Genomic DNA, 16,141 nt, shown 5'->3' with positions numbered 1-16,141 from the left:
TTTTGGCCTCCCAATGGGCCTAAACATTAGTGGACTCATTGCCGAACTATACTTAGACAAATTAGAAAAGATCAACCTTGATCCATTTATACCACAGATCACATATTACAGAAGATATCTGGATGACATCCTAATCATCACAGATCACTTGACCATAAACAGTATTCTACAGGTTTTTAATAACATCCATCAGAGACTAAAATTTGAATTAGAAACTGAAGCAGAATCCCACTCCATAAATTTTCTTAATTTTACCATACACAGATTAGACCAAAAACTAAATTTCAGCATATATAGAAAACCCACTAATAAAGGGATGCTTCTGCACTTCCACAGTTACCATCCCCAACCATACAAAAAATCGGTCATGCTGAACCAATTTCAAAATGCCTTTAAATATTCTTCCACCCAGATTTCTCTAACCACTGAAATAAATGAACTAACTAGAAGATTCTCAAATAGGGGTTACCCACTAACCTATATAAACAAAGTCAAAACAATAGCCCGTGATAAAATAAATAACAACAACCTCACAACAAACATTGCAAAAAAATCTGACAAGACCAAAATATATTTCATCACCATTCCATATATCGAGCACTGGTACAAAAAACTTAACCAAATATGCAAGGGAACCGACGTGAAAATCATAGCAAAACCCATGAACAACTTATACACATTCCTCAGAAATCGACCTTCAAATACCACGTTCCAATCACAGCATGACCTAGTATACAGTATACCATGCAAAAATTGTGACGCTGTCTACGTAGGATCCACCATGGGAATGGCACAGCTTCGAGCAAAACAACACGAAGCTTCAGTGCGGGCGGGTCGTTCAAATGCATCGGAACTTTCGTTCCACGCCATAAATGAACGACATACATTTGGCTTTAATGAAACTAAAATTATAAATATTCAACACAACTACTACAAACTACTTAGTGCAGAAACCTTAGAGATGAAACTACATGCAACTTCAATCAATATCCGTAGGCCATTCCTATTGTCCGACGATTGGTCACTTATACGCATGCGTGAAGAACAAACACTACAACATAAGACAAAAGTTTCGGATTAATTGTGAGTAGCTCTCTTCCTGTGAACATGACACCTCGAAAAGTTCTAGTCTGACTTAAGGAATGTAGAGAATAACCCCCCCCACCCCATATCCAATTATTAGACCCCTAAATTTAACTCAAAATTCCTGCCACAGCACCAAAAAGAAAAAATCGATCCTTAATTATTAGCCAGTTTAGACCTCCAAAATCTAACTTTATGACAATGTCTTGCAAAATTGATATCACCTTCCTCATGAATTATTAGCGAGTTGGACAAGGAGAGTTGGAAAAGAAGCTTCCTATATCAAAAATAAAGGTAAGCCCTGTTGATTCATAATAATATAATAGAATATAGGAAATATCGAGCACTTAATAGCTCTCTAGTATCAAATCTATTGATATGGAAAACGCATATGACAAAACTTGGAGGTTTGGTATTTTAAAAGATCCGTGTGCTTGTGTGATCAAAATTAGTTTGTGTCTCAGGTAGAGGCATTCTCTAGGAAATAGCATCCTTAAGTGGCTTAACCCCATTCACCATAAGACTATTTATATTGCTACTGGTGCATTCAGAACATCTTTTGTCAAAAGTCTATATATGAAAGGATATGAACCATCCTTGTAGCTTTGATGAAGCAGTTGTCTCTACAGTATGCTTTAAAGCTGAACTCTCTCTGCTAGACCACCCCAATGTGGACATCCATTTTTGAACTACGATGGGAAAATCTTTATAACACTCATCAGTCTGGCAGCTGTCCATTTGGTATTCATGTCCAAGGGCTACTTGGAGAGCTTAACATTGCGGTAGACAAGGTTGCCTGGTCACCAAGGCAGCCCATTGGTGTGCTCAAATATCAGCACGTGACTTCTCCTTTAATAACTGGATGAAGTCCGATATGCTGTCTTCAGTCTGCCTTCAGCTATATTCAGCACTGAGCTGAACATTCTGACTTTTTGCCAGTTGACATAGATGACTCAAAGTTGGAATTGTGTGTGGGATCTGCTGCTGCCTTTTGCAGACACTACTCTATCTAAGCAGATTCCTCCTGAATGCAGCATATACACTGCAGAGTTGCACACTATAGAGTTAGCCTTGGATCACATAAGAACTTGCCAATATCAATGGTTTATTATATACACAGATTCTTTGTGTGTCTTACAGGCTTTATCAGCGATGATAAAGCCTGTGAATGTGAATACGATATCCATCTCTGCTGGATCCCTAGCCACATGGGAAATGATTTGGCTGATTTCCACAGCCAAATCACCAGCCTAAAATTTCCTATTTGCCTATAGTTTCCTATACAGACTATAGGCAAATAATACTCAATATGTTATACTCCCAGTGGCAAGATACATGGAATGAACAGTCTACAGATAAATTATATCAAATATAGACTGTAATCAGAGCATGGCAATGTAGTTGCATAGGAATTGCAAAGACAAAGTTATTCTAGCTTGGCTCTGCATAGGACATAATCATCTCACACATTAATTTCTGCTGAGGGATAATTACCTCCCTTGTGTGCAAGTCTTGTGACAGCATTCTAACAATTGGGCACATTTTAACCAAATTTCCAGATTTTATTTGTGCACACACACCTTTTATATTTTAGCACTTTTACCCATCTGACTGAGCCATATACACTGTCAGCTTTTGTCTGAAAATGATAAAGTGTTGCACATTTTACAGTTTTTAAAAACTTAAACATGTATCATTGTATGTAATTGTGTTTTTTTTAAATCTTTTATTCATATATCTTATATATATATATATATATTTTTTTTTTATTTATTTAGTTGTATGTTTTTATTGTACATTGTCTAGTACTTTTCTTTATATATATTTTTGAAGTGGTAACCTATTTCTAGGTTGCCTATCGCTTGTTAACCATCTCAAACTTGGACTTGACATGTCATTATCATGCAAATGTATCTTAAATAACAAATTATCTTTATCATGTGTGACTGCTAGGGGGGGGGGTATAGTAGAGACAGTGAAAAAGGGTAGAGTGATTACTGAATGCAGAATAACATCAGAATTTATGTTAAACAAGATTTGTAGGGAAATTCAAAAGGCATTTCCCATTAATTTCTCAATAAGTAAAGCATAGTTAATAGTGAACATCTGTTGAGAAAAAAGTTTAAAGTTAAATTTTGTAAGTAGGCAAGGATTTCATGTTTAAAGTAAAATTTTATGCAGCTCTATTTATGTTTTGAAGAAACTGACAATTTATCTTTGAAGTAGTTTTCAGCTTTTTAATAAAATTTTTTCTGGATAACTAAAAGAAGATTTTCTGATTTTAAGATGGGCAAAGTATCCTTGCAATTATTCATCTTATTCTATGAACGTTGGCATTAAAAGATGCATTAAAGACATTCATACTGATTAAGGTGGCCAGTAATGTTATCAGTGTCAGTATTCTTTTAAAAGGAAAGGGAAAAAATGCATGAATATCAAAACAATTAAAAGAATAATGCTTTTGTTTTTTTGTAAAACTTAAAAGGTCCATTTTTAAAAGGTTTTTATTTAAGTCTAATGGCAAAATGTTTAGGATTTAATGTTTATGCCATTAGATATAAACAGGTAGCCACCAACATGAAATAATAGATGACTAAATTGTTTATAGCCTTTAAAGTTATGTTTAAAAGGTTTGAATAATCTTGCCACGTCTGATCCTTTAGATAGCAAACTTTCTGTAGTCACCTTTGTATTCCAAAACTTGTAATTATTGTCTGAGAAAGAAAGATACTCATTATTATTATTATTATTTTTTTATAAGACTCTTTATCTTTATTTGTATATAGACAACTACACAAAATTTAGTTAAAGTTCACTTAAGGTAGAACCTGTGTTTAACTCAGTGGCATCCCAAAGAGCAGAAAAAATAGTGGTCACCCATCTTTCTTTTTAATTTCTCAAAAATTTTTGGCTTTGAATTCTGCTTGAACAATGCTAATATTTCATCTTTTCTTAATGGATTTCAATATTTATTGTATTACTTTTTAAGTTTTAATAAATAATTAAAAATTTTTAAATATGCTGTGTTTTAAAAAAAAAAACAAAAATAATATTAATTCTGCTGAGCATTGCAGATATATAATATAGAAACATCAATTTCTTATTTTCTTCCATTTTCCAGTGTTAATTCATTTCCTTTTCCAGTGTTTGTGATATTTCAAATGTGTGCATGCACATATATTGCTGCTTGTTTTGTATATAAATATTGTTAAGTTACTTCCATTTTCAGTTTTATTTTAAATTTGGTGAACTTCACAGTGTGCAAAATTTGAAAGCACACCATTTTTCTTTCTGCAATGTAGCAGCCATCTTGAGAATATCAGGTTTCATGTTCATGCCTTTATGTGAAAAAAATAATAAATCTTTCAAAAAATAGGATAAGATTTATATGTTTATTGAATTAGTGGGAAAAGAAAAACAAGTAACTTGAAACTATAAACAAACATAGCATCAGTGCTTGTGTGGTACCGCACCACTCCTTAAGCAAAAAGCCGAATAATTACACAGATAGTGGTGGGTGCAGATCTGGCTGGTTCTTGCATGCAATTTCTTTACAAAAACCATAAGAAAATCACTTCAGACTCTATTGCAGTAAAAGTTTGAATTCATTTAGGAAGGTGGAAAAAAATTTAGATTTTTGGATGATTAATTAATAGTTAATGTGGGAATATTTTCAAGGATCACTTGCATGGTGGTGAGTCATCTGTCAGGTGACTCACCACCATGGACTAATAAAGGAGGGAACCATAAACCAGTCATTCTGGGACAAAACAGTGCAAAAAATGCCTTTTCTTAAGAATTAAGTTTAAGGGATCACAGTGGGATTTTGTCCATTTTTAAAAGGTTTCCATGACTGTATATGATGTCTGGCTTTGTTGAGAGGTTTTAGTTGATATTTAAGTTGAACACAACATAGCACAGCAGATAGGACATATTTCTGCTGTAAAGGCATGAAACATCTCCCACTGTACTGGAACAAGTACCTGAACAATCTCAGTGGGTGTGTTGATAAGTAATATAATCATGTCATTATGTGATATAAACTAGTTTTGTTTCAGTTATTTTATTCAGTAAATTTGGAAAATTTGAGTCAGTTTTATTAAGTTTTTAAAATCTGCTGTTTATTAATTATTAAAACTGTTTCTGTAAATGTAGTCCATGAATTATAATTTTATGTTTAGGTCAGTGAACAAGATTCTTATCTTTTGAATTACATGATTTTCCTGCGTACAACACCTTTAATTCCTGATTTGGTTTTGAATATTGCATCTTCTGTGATTGGTGTGCCATTCAGCACATTTTTTTTTGGTTCAATGATAGGTAAGTTATAAATTGTATAATTTTAATTTGAGGGAAAATTTGAGGTGCAAAGTGAAAACACAAAACAAAAAGGGGTGGGGTTAAAAAAATTCCATAGTTTTATAATGGATATTAATACTATTTATGTTAAAGTTTGCATTGTAAAATGTCAAAAGTTTTTTTTTTGTGTGTGTGTGCCCTCAGATTTAAGAACCAATTTACATAAAAATTGCTGAAGGGTCTGATTATAAAAGTACAATAAGATTTCTGCATGATATCCTCACGTTAGACTATGCTTGTGTTGAAAAATGTTTGTCATTTCCTAGTTTTTTTTTTCAACTGGTAAACTGGGATTTATATTCAAGAAATCCCAGGATTCATATATGTTAAAATTATTATATAATATCGGTGTAGATACACCATAGTTAACCCATAAATTTTAACTACGTATGTAGTGTAAAAGGCATTGTTTTAATAGTATCTCATATTGTGGGTGCCCTCACAACGAGATAGCTGGTATTACACTACTTCAAATAAATAACGCTTCTCTAGTGGAGAAGACTGCTGTTATTTATTTTCAGAGGATACCACCACCCAGACGATTGTTTCAAAGCTAGTGGGCTTCATCATCAGCAGGTACCCTGGTAATGCAATGTAGTAGTGCAATACCAGCTATCTCGTTGTGAAGGCACCCACAATATGAGATACTATTAAAATGATGCCTTTTACACTACATACATAGTTCAAATTTATGGGTTAACTATGGTGTATCTACACCGATATTTTATAGTTAATTACCAAAACCCATAAGGATTATTCCTTGTGCATTTCGTTTTCAAATACATTATTACCAACAACCTTTGGCATCTCTCATATTGTGGATATAACTTCGCAACTGTGATGGCATGTTGCATTACCAGGGTACCTGCCTGCCCACTGATGATGAAGCCCACTAGCTTCGAAACGTGCTTCTGGGTGGTGGTATCCTTTGAAAATAAATAACATCAGTCTTCTCTACTAGAGAAGCGTTGTTTATTTGAAGCAGTGCAATACCAGCTATCTCGTTGTGAGGGCACCCACAATATGAGATACTATTAAAACAATGCCTTTTACACTACATACGTAGTTCAAATTTATGGGTTAACTATGGTGTATCTACACCGATATTATATAGTTAATTACCAAAACCCATAAGGATTATGCCTTGTGGCATAATCCTTATGGGTTTTGGTAATTCTTATATCCATTGTACAAGAAACAATGGATATAAGAATTAAGGAGGTACCTGAAGACTCACTAAAAGTAACCTTCAGTAAGTACTCTTTGCAGAGGAAGAAATGGACATGGAAATGAACTTCCTCAAAAAAAAAAAAAAAAAAAAAAAAAAAAAAAAAATTCAAAGACTGAGAAAAGTGAGCCCTCCAGCACTTTTGGAAGTTGATTGATGGATCCACCAAGCCCAAATAATGGCTAAATTTCTTCAGTGGAATTGCCATGGATTCTGATAAAATATTGGTGACATCAAGTCCCTCTATTAAGCAGAACTAGTTTGCTTTTGCTTGCAAAAATCTTACCTAAATGCAAATGAGGACCCTTTCTTGAATAATATTACTACTATTGGTAAAGACAAGTGGGAATGGACCTGTCCATGGTGGAATTTCTATCCTTGTGGATATCCAGACTCCATTTCAGCCTTTGCCACTCACAACATACATAGGGACAATAGCAATTAGAATTGCAGTTAGATTTTATTAACAGTGTGCTCTATTTATTTGTTACCTGGAACAGACATCCATACAGACTTTGCTGATGCTGTTATGCAGTTGCATTGCTGCCCACCCTCTAGATTTACAACAGAGAACCTGTTTTCTTTATTTGATTTGACCTCTTCTCTGTCTTTTTGCAAAAATCTGTTCTTCCTCCATCTTTTTCCTTTAGCAAAAAAATAGTAAAACTAACTAAAATCAACTTTTTTAAAGAATTTTGCAGATTTCTGCTTATTTTTTATTAATGAATTGATTGTCAGGTATGCTAGTGTATATTGCAAGGTGGAACATGGGTTAGTAACATTGTTTTCTGTAATATGCAATCATTTTATATTACTTATGATTTATGAAACAAACTGATTAATATTATCTTTCAGTAAGATTCCAAAGAAATATGGCATAAAATTTGAGTAGACGTATATGCAAGATTTTTTATATGTTGCAAAATACAAAAAAAAAAAATTGCCTTGTGTATATATGTAGATGCAGTTTTTCAATTTCATGTGATGAAACATGATATAATCAGACATTTGCAAACAGATAAGCATAAAGGACAGTGTGAAGTATAAGTGAGTTGCCAAAACAGATGTAGCATTTCATAGTGATGATGTTATATGTGCAGAATGTTGAATTGCATCTTTTGTCGTAGAACCTAATTCTCCCCTGAGTTTTTGCTAATCATGCAGGTGTTTCATTCAGAAACATGTTCCCCAATAGTGAAACAGCAAAAAAAAAAAAAAAAAAAAAAAGAGGCAGTTTTGGAAGAACAAAAACAACAGGCATTGTTTTAGTGAAATTGCACAGATAGAAAAGAAAGAAGAAATAATGGCTCAGAAAAATGGACCATTTTCAGTTGCTGCAGATGGCCATGATCAAAGTGATTCCTTGCTATATACCATTTTAGTGAACATTTTGTCATAATAAAGAAAAATTGTCAAATCAAAAGTGACTTGATCTCATTACCAGCATTGAAAGGTGGCTCTACAGAGTACAACACTGGGCAACTTCTTCTGAACAACCTGAAAGCATATAAGATTCCTTCAAAAAAATCTGTCTGGCACTTAGTGTTTAGTCTTCACAGCAAAGTTTCTGGTATTATTCCCCCCCCTCCCATCTCATTCAACAAGTGCACGGTACTACTAATACTAACTAGCTCTACTACTACTAATAATATAATACTATAATACACAGAATTCATGGGATACCTGGTTCCTGGGCAACACGATGCTGTCACCCCTCTTGCTAGTGGACGAACCCACTGCGTGGCAGGTATATAGGTACACTGCATTCACATAGATGGTAATTCGATGTCATTATGGATAAACGTCGTGAGTTAACCGACTTTGAAAGAGGGATGATAGTGTGTGCCTGGTGCATGGGTCATAGAAATTGTGGTGGTGCAGAAATTGCATTATCCTCATTTGACAGTATCAAGAGTATATCGGGATTGCACCATTTCTGGAATAACATCTCATTGGGAACAGCGCTGTGGACGGAGAAAGGTGGTGGATGAACATGGCACAAATTTCCAGAGAGCAACAGTGGCACAAATTGCCATCGACTTCAACGAGGAAGGTGCCAGAAACATCTCCACCAAGACCATCAGGCGATCATTAGCCGCAGTAGGTTATGGTAACGGCCGACCCACCAGAGTCCCATTGCTAACACATGACGCAGGAATCTATACCTCAACTGGGTGAAAGAACATTGGCACTGGAAACGGGTCTGATGAGTCCCATTTCCAGTTATTTCGAGCAGACGGGAGGGTATATATCTGGCGGAAACTGCACGAAGCTATGCATCCGTCATGTCAGCAAGGAACTGTTCAGGCAGGTGGACAGTGCCTGAGCAGTTCCTTGTTGTTGCCCTGTTCTAGTCACCACGGCTCTGTGGGGAGGTGCACTGTCCTGCTGGAAGAGTCCATTGCCCTGTGGGTGCACGATGACCATGAATGGATGCAGATGGTCTGCAAGGATGGACACATAACCTGGCACATGTTGGGACCGCTGGTACGTCTAGACGCATCTCTGAACAGTCCACATTACGTGTCCATCCTTGCAACCATCTACATCCCTTCACAGTTTGAAGAGCATTCCGTAGATTTTACATGTCAGGTAGGCACCTCCGTAGCCAGGTGGGAAGGAGCAGCAGTGCATAGCACACGCTTCTTGATTAGACCGAGGTTCAAGCCCGTCACCACCAAATACGGAGGATGCGGAAAGGTCATGGAATGACCACCGCATATTCCCGGAGCAATATGGCCTTAGTTGCTAATGCTCCTAAAAACCAAATAAAAACAACAACAACATGTCAGGTGAACCCTGTGGAGCATCTTTGGGATGCTGTGGAAAGGTCTGTTCAAGCTTTGGATCCTCCACCCAGGAATGCGACAGAATTACGGACAGTGGTGCAGCAATCATGGATGGAAATACCTGTGGAACGCCTTTCATGAATTAGTGGACGCAATGCCTCGCCGTGTGACTGCCCTTATCCGGGTGAAAGGTGGGCCTAGCTGTTACTAGGTAGGCATCCCATGAGTTCTGTCCACTCAGTGTATAACAGTAATATAATACTAATGCTTACTAATACTAACACTAGGCAGTAGATGACTCTTACCAACTGGTGCAGTACTACCACTTTGCATATTGGAGGCTTGAAGTGGCGAAACCCATGTTTAGTCTGCAGAGCAAAATTTACAGCATCCCCTTCCTCCCCATCTCCTTCAACCCATGCATGGTAGTTACTATAGGTTTTGATACCTTTCATGTTTGGGGTTTCATAAAAAAAAAAAAGCATTGATAATGTGCTTGTTATAATAGACTTGAAAACTGGAGTAGCACTGGTATTAAAAGAGGAAATTAAGTACTTAGCAGTAATAGGCTGTCCTTCTTATCTTATTAATTTATGTAATGAAAAGGGAGCTGCTTGCATTCTTGGGAAAGTGGATGAATATTTGGTGGACATATATTCAACATATATATTGAATGCTTTCAACTGATGCAATGCCAGTAAAGTAAATGAGATTTTGAATGTTGGCTCTCTTTCATTAAATGTATAGTTAGACTGGTAGAACAGCAAATTTTGATGATTTTGTTTAAAGAAGTGGCAAGAAAAACCATATGAGCACTTTTCAGAGTAACTGAATTTCAAAGTACAAGTGATCACCTATTAGTGTCACTAATTCATTTCAAATCCAGTTTCACAATACAAAAGTTTGAAAGAAGCCAATTGAAAGACGACGTGATGAAATGAAGGAAAAAAACTTCTCAATTGCAAACTTGTGGTAAAAGCATTCCTAAACAGGCCAAGCAAGCTAAATGATTCTAGGCATGTTATCCTCACTTGTGCAGAAAGTCTGTTCATATTAGTATTAGAGTTTGTAAAACTAGTATTAATACTAATACTAGTTTTAATATTAACCATGTATTACAAGAGAGCCACTTGTTTTTGCTTCACTGGCCAAAAAATAAATAAAAACATAAAATAAAAATAATAATAAAATAAATAACTGAATTAAAAAGAAAAAAAATATAAAAATAAATAATAAAAAATTAATATAAAAATAAATAAATTCATAAAAAAACAAACCAACAGTACTATAGAAATTGCAGGGGTATTTTAGTGTAGTAGGTTGAAATAAAACCAAAATTCATATGAATTGAATTTTTGATTTTTCAAAATAAATAGCCTGTGTACTTCCCTCTTCATGTAGGTAACTATCCAGCTGAGCTTGAAATTTTTCCCAGCTGTGCCAGCCTAGAAGTAATTTATTCCAGCAACAACACACTGGCTTAAAATAAGCTACCTTAAATGCAGTCTAATTGGAGAGATCTTTTTCCATATAAGTTGAATTTATGGCCTCTAGTTCTGGAATCATTTATAACAGTAAAAAATTTGCCATATTAATTTTACTATCCCCTCTCAGAGCCTCATAGACTTCAATCATATCCCCTTTAAGGTGTCTGGTTGCCAAGTTCTGTAGCTCATATATTCGAAGGCTTTCGTCATATGGGTATTATTTTGCTGATATCGCCAAGTGAGTTGATCTTCTTTGGATCCTTTCAGGATGTTCCTCAAGTTCCTTTAAGATGTTTCTCTCTTTTGGCTTGAATAAAGCAATTTGCTTGTTCATTTTAAATTATGCCACTGTTTGAAAATCTGAACATAGTTCTTCATTCCAATGTACCTTTTATCCATGAACTGAGGTCATTATTCCTAGGTACATTGAAGAATGTTATGTGCAAATTTGTTATGCCAACAGTTTTTAAATCTTACAGACTTCCATTTTGGAAGTTGATTATTATAATAGACCAAACCAGAAGAATGAGTCTGACTGTCTGCTGTAGTAATAAAGAAGAGAAGATTGTTATTTGTTCAGTGAGGAAGTACTTCATTGTTGCATGTAACTACATAGTGCACAAGTTTCCATTGAAAAATGATGTTATAAATGCCAACGTATGACAAATTTCATCAATTTTCTATGCATCATTTTCAGATTTGAAATTTTTTGTGGTCAAGTTTCTTGTACCTCTTGGTGTTAAAGATTAAAAAATAGATGAAGCAGATGTTTTGCAGCATAAGTTCTGTCAGTTTCAGTCTGAAAACCTGCCAGACACTATTATGAAAGAATTGATCTACAGATAGATGTCCTTGGTTGGAGAATGAAAAGGGAACAAGGAAGCATGAAATATAACAAATTATCATAAGTCATTCTTGGCATTTTAATGATTTTTCATAGCAGTCCTGACTAATATTTAATTAGGTGAAAAGAAAAAAAAAATTAATTTGGATTTTCTTTTTGTGGTGAAGTTTTGGAAATGCTCCTCACATCCAAGTCTGAACAGCAGTGCCATTGTTATAAATGAAACTTTGACTTGACATTTCTGAAGAGAGGCGAATTCTCCAACATTATCTTTCTGAAAGCAACAATAATCAGTTGGTGTCTAACAGATAATTCAAACAGAAATCTACAGATAGAAAAATCCTAGGTAAGCTAGGATTATGTTTACTAGTATGCTTATGTTTAAAAGCGTACTAGTAAACAGGCCTGTGGCTGAATTTTAATATGAAATGTTTAATTTGTCAATGAAATTTAATTTCTAATGCATTATGGACTTTACAAAAACTTCCTTTTTCTGAAAAATCTGTTTTCCTCCTGTTTTTTGTAATGAGCTCTTGCTTTTTGGAAAAAATCTGTTTTAGCCCAAATATTTCCTGTTTTCCTCTTACTTACAATTGTTTGATCTGTAGCTTTTTGAAAGTCAAAATGGTAGCTATGCAGTTGCTTTCCTGTCTTAGGTAATTCTTAGGGATTTCAACAGACATAACACTGTCAGTTGATGCTAACATTAATGGGAGACACTACATCAAAGAGCATATGCTCATTGATAGTAACCTCTCTCTTTTAAATGCGGGGACCAATACTTTTTTTCAAAAGCTTACCTGGATGTTTTCTGCCATTGATCTATCCGCTCTCTTTCTCTTTTGCCTTTATTAAATTGGGAGGTGGGGAAGAAACTATATGGAAGTCATTATTTACTTGTAATAACTCCCTTAATTAGTGGGGATCATGTCATACTTTTAGATTATCATGGTGGAAGATTGATCAGGCTGACTAGAATGCCTTCCAATATCTGGCAGCGTTTAACGTCACTAAAGTCAGTCGAGAGCCTACTAGTGATATACATCACAAAAAATATTGTCCATGCAACTGCAGTCAGGTTTACAAAAACATTTACTTGGTTTCTGCCATTCCCAAAACTATGGTAGAATGCAGAGCAACAAAAAAGCACAGAACAAAGTTTTTGGGGGTGGGAGGGGGGTATTCCACTGATGGCCCACCACAGCTAAAAATTTAACCCCAGGGACTCACATCTGGTGAGTATGGGCTTGGCACACCCAGAGTCCTGAGCTGGATATCACCATTATTCTGTTTCTTGGTGATTCCCTTCTACTTCTCTCTCTCTCTCTGGGTAACTCGGAAATTTTTTTTTTGGCTGGTGCAGCATAAGCCTCAGGCTTCCTTGCACTATATGGCTAGTAATAATAATAATAATAATAAATAATAATATCATAGCCTGTATGATATTAAATGTACTAAAGCATGCCATGTTTGATGTCAGAGCCAAAGGGAATCACGGAACAATGTACCTGGAACAAAGTCTGGAAAATAAAGGTGAAATACACATTGCACCATTCATTTATCCTGGAACATAATGGATGCATTATTGCAGATTCAGTTTCAATAGTCTCTCTTGGGGAAACCTTTTCTAACATCTTTGCAGCATCATCTTACTCCCCAGAGTTCGCGATTCTGAAATAGAAAAATGAAAAGCAATCGCAATTTAAGGGTTTTTCAGCCTTACAATGGGCCATTCATGATGTAAGAGTTAAAAACAGTTCTAACTCTTAATAAGGAAAATATTTTTGGATCAGATGACGTCCATTATAAAATGATTAAACCTTCCCCAAAATTTATGGATCATCTACTTTTTTGTATAGCAGAATTTTTTCTGAAATGCAGCTTCCGGATAATTGGCACAAGGCAATTGCTTTTGCCTTTGCTAAGCCAGGGAAGTATCCTGAAGTTCCACCTAACTATTACCCTATTGTCCTGACTAGCTGTTTGTACAAAATTTTGGAGAGTGATCAATATGATATTTAGGCACAAATGTGCTCATCTCCAATGTGCACTGTGGCTCCTGAAGAAACAGGTCTACTTTGGACTATTTACTTAGATTGGAAACATTCATCTTAGATGATTTTCTCAAATGAGAGAACCCAGTGTCTGTCTTCTTCGATATGGAAAAAGCATATGACATAACTTTGAGATGTGGTATTTTAAAAGACATTTACAGCCTTGGTTTTAGAAGTTACCTTGCTGTTTTTGTTAAAAGCTTTCTATCCTATCAGTCTTTCCACATGCATGTGGAAAAATAGTGGCCATCATGAGAACTTGAAGCAAAAAGCTATGCAACATGAGGGTCATTGAAAAACAACTGCAACAGGACATTGATTGCCTCAACTCCTGGGCAGTGACTGGTGGCTTCAGGTTGTCATCACAGAAGACTATCCAGAACCTGAATTGAGGCTTGGACAAAATGCTATTCCAGTGGTACCTGAAGTGAAATTCTCAGGACTTGTATATAATAAAAGACTGACCTTTCTTCAGCATATTCATCAACTGCACACAAAGTGCATGAGAGGGTTGAACATCCACCATGCTATCTCCTCTTCTTCATGGGGTGAGGAGACCAATTCACCTTACTCTGCCTTTATTGTGCACATGTGCAATCAAAATTTGATTATGGGTCTCAGTTATATGCATCTGCCAGAAACAGTATCCTTTGGTGACTAGATGTCATCTGCCATCAATATTGAAACGAGCATTTAGTACATCCCCTGTCCAACATGTATATGTGGAAGCAAATGAACTGTCTTATTGCTTCGATGAAAGCAGTTCTCTCTATAGTATGCTGTTAAGCTGAAATCCTTACCAGACCCTGCACATGGACATCTGCTTTTAAGTCATGTTGGGAAAATATGTATAATGCCCATCACACTGCCAACCGTGCTTTTGGTATTTGTATCCAAGAGCTACTTATAGATTTAATTATCATGATGGACAAGGCTGCCCCATCATTTAACAACACCCTGGCATATTGATTTGGCCGACATTGCACCCAGATCAGTAATGACTCCAAATAACCCTTGCCTGTTAGTCTTCTATTACAACTACTGTCAAGTAATATAAAAGAGACTTTTCCCATTGGCAACATTCATGGCAAGGGCAGGCTTCAAACAAATTATAGAAGATTAAGCCTGTAATCCAGCAATGGCTGTCTAGTCAGCATAGACACTATGAGTTGTGAAGAAGTTGTTGTTCTAGGTTCACGCCGACCGGGCTAGCCAGGTGGGTAAGGTGCCTGCCTGGCAACCCAAAGGTCGCGGGTTCGAATCCCGCCTCGGGTTTGGATCAAAGTACAGCAAAAACCTTGGGAGGTGCACTATGGCCACAGAAGCCGATGTGCCAACAACTACCAAAAAAAAAAAAAAAAAAAAGTTCTAGGTTCACAGAGGATGCGGTCATATTACACACTTCTTTCTCCTCAGGGTTGAAGACCCTCCTATGTGCAAGTTCTGTGACCATTTAACCAATAAACATGAATTTCTGAATGCCATGTTTTACCAAAGTCTGTCATTTATGTCTTAATTCTTTTAACCATCTAAGTCTGCTACACATAGTCAGATTTTGTGACAAAAACAACTTGTCTGAAATTTTTCTGTTTTTAAAAATTATATAACTATTATATAGTATGAGTCAGAGCCGTAATACTCAATACGTTCTACATTGATATTAATATTTGTAAAATAATAAGAGGAGTTTACCTCAGTATAGTACGTAGTATAGAACACTTCCGTATGATACTCTTCAGAACTTAAAACAAAAAAATCAAAAACTTATATTAGAGTAAAAAATAAATAATTAAAAACCAATTTAACACAATTAAAAATCAATTTAATGCAATTAAAAATTAAAAAGAATCTAATGAAAATATTCAAAACGATTTTCCTTCCTGAAGCTGCCAATGCTTTTCGACCGTATATCGTGATCACAGGAATGAAAATATTGATTTGAATTGTGTTAAATTGGTTTTTAATTATTTATTTTTTACTCTAATGTAAGTTTTCAATTTTTTTGTTTTAAGTTCTGAAGAGTATCATACGGAAGTGTTCTACATACTATATTAAGGTAAACTCCTCTTATTATTTTACAAATAACTATTATATATATTACTAGTTACCATGTACAGTTCTGTTTTTTTTTTTTTTTGTTTTTTTTAAATTAAGATTTACTTGTTTCTGGTTTTTTTTTGGGCATTTCATTGGATGCCTAGGCTACACCAGGGTTCACCCTGCCAGAGCTTTCTTCTCTCCTAATGTGTTCTGGTCTGCCTCCCCAGGGTGGTGATGGAAACGTGGGCCCCCCCTAG

General features: G+C 35.5%; 1 protein-coding gene across 1 annotated transcript in view; it reads left to right on the top strand.

The window, feature by feature from the left end:
* LOC150077495 (transmembrane protein 41B-like) overlaps positions 1-16,141 on the top strand; it is a 69,873-nt gene that overhangs the window by 52,340 nt on the left and 1,392 nt on the right. Inside the window, exon 6 of the mRNA XM_090386139.1 lies at positions 5,265-5,403. Coding sequence (XP_090242265.1) covers positions 5,265-5,403 — 139 coding nt within the window. The remainder of the gene's footprint in view (positions 1-5,264; positions 5,404-16,141) is intronic.

Source organism: Mastigoproctus giganteus, chromosome 12, assembly GCF_048544385.1.
Source record: "Mastigoproctus giganteus isolate SK-2022 chromosome 12, ASM4854438v1, whole genome shotgun sequence".
Lineage (NCBI taxonomy): Eukaryota > Metazoa > Arthropoda > Arachnida > Uropygi > Thelyphonidae > Mastigoproctus > Mastigoproctus giganteus.
Note: the sequence above shows the minus strand (reverse complement) of the source record. Positions and strands in the feature narration are given on the sequence as shown.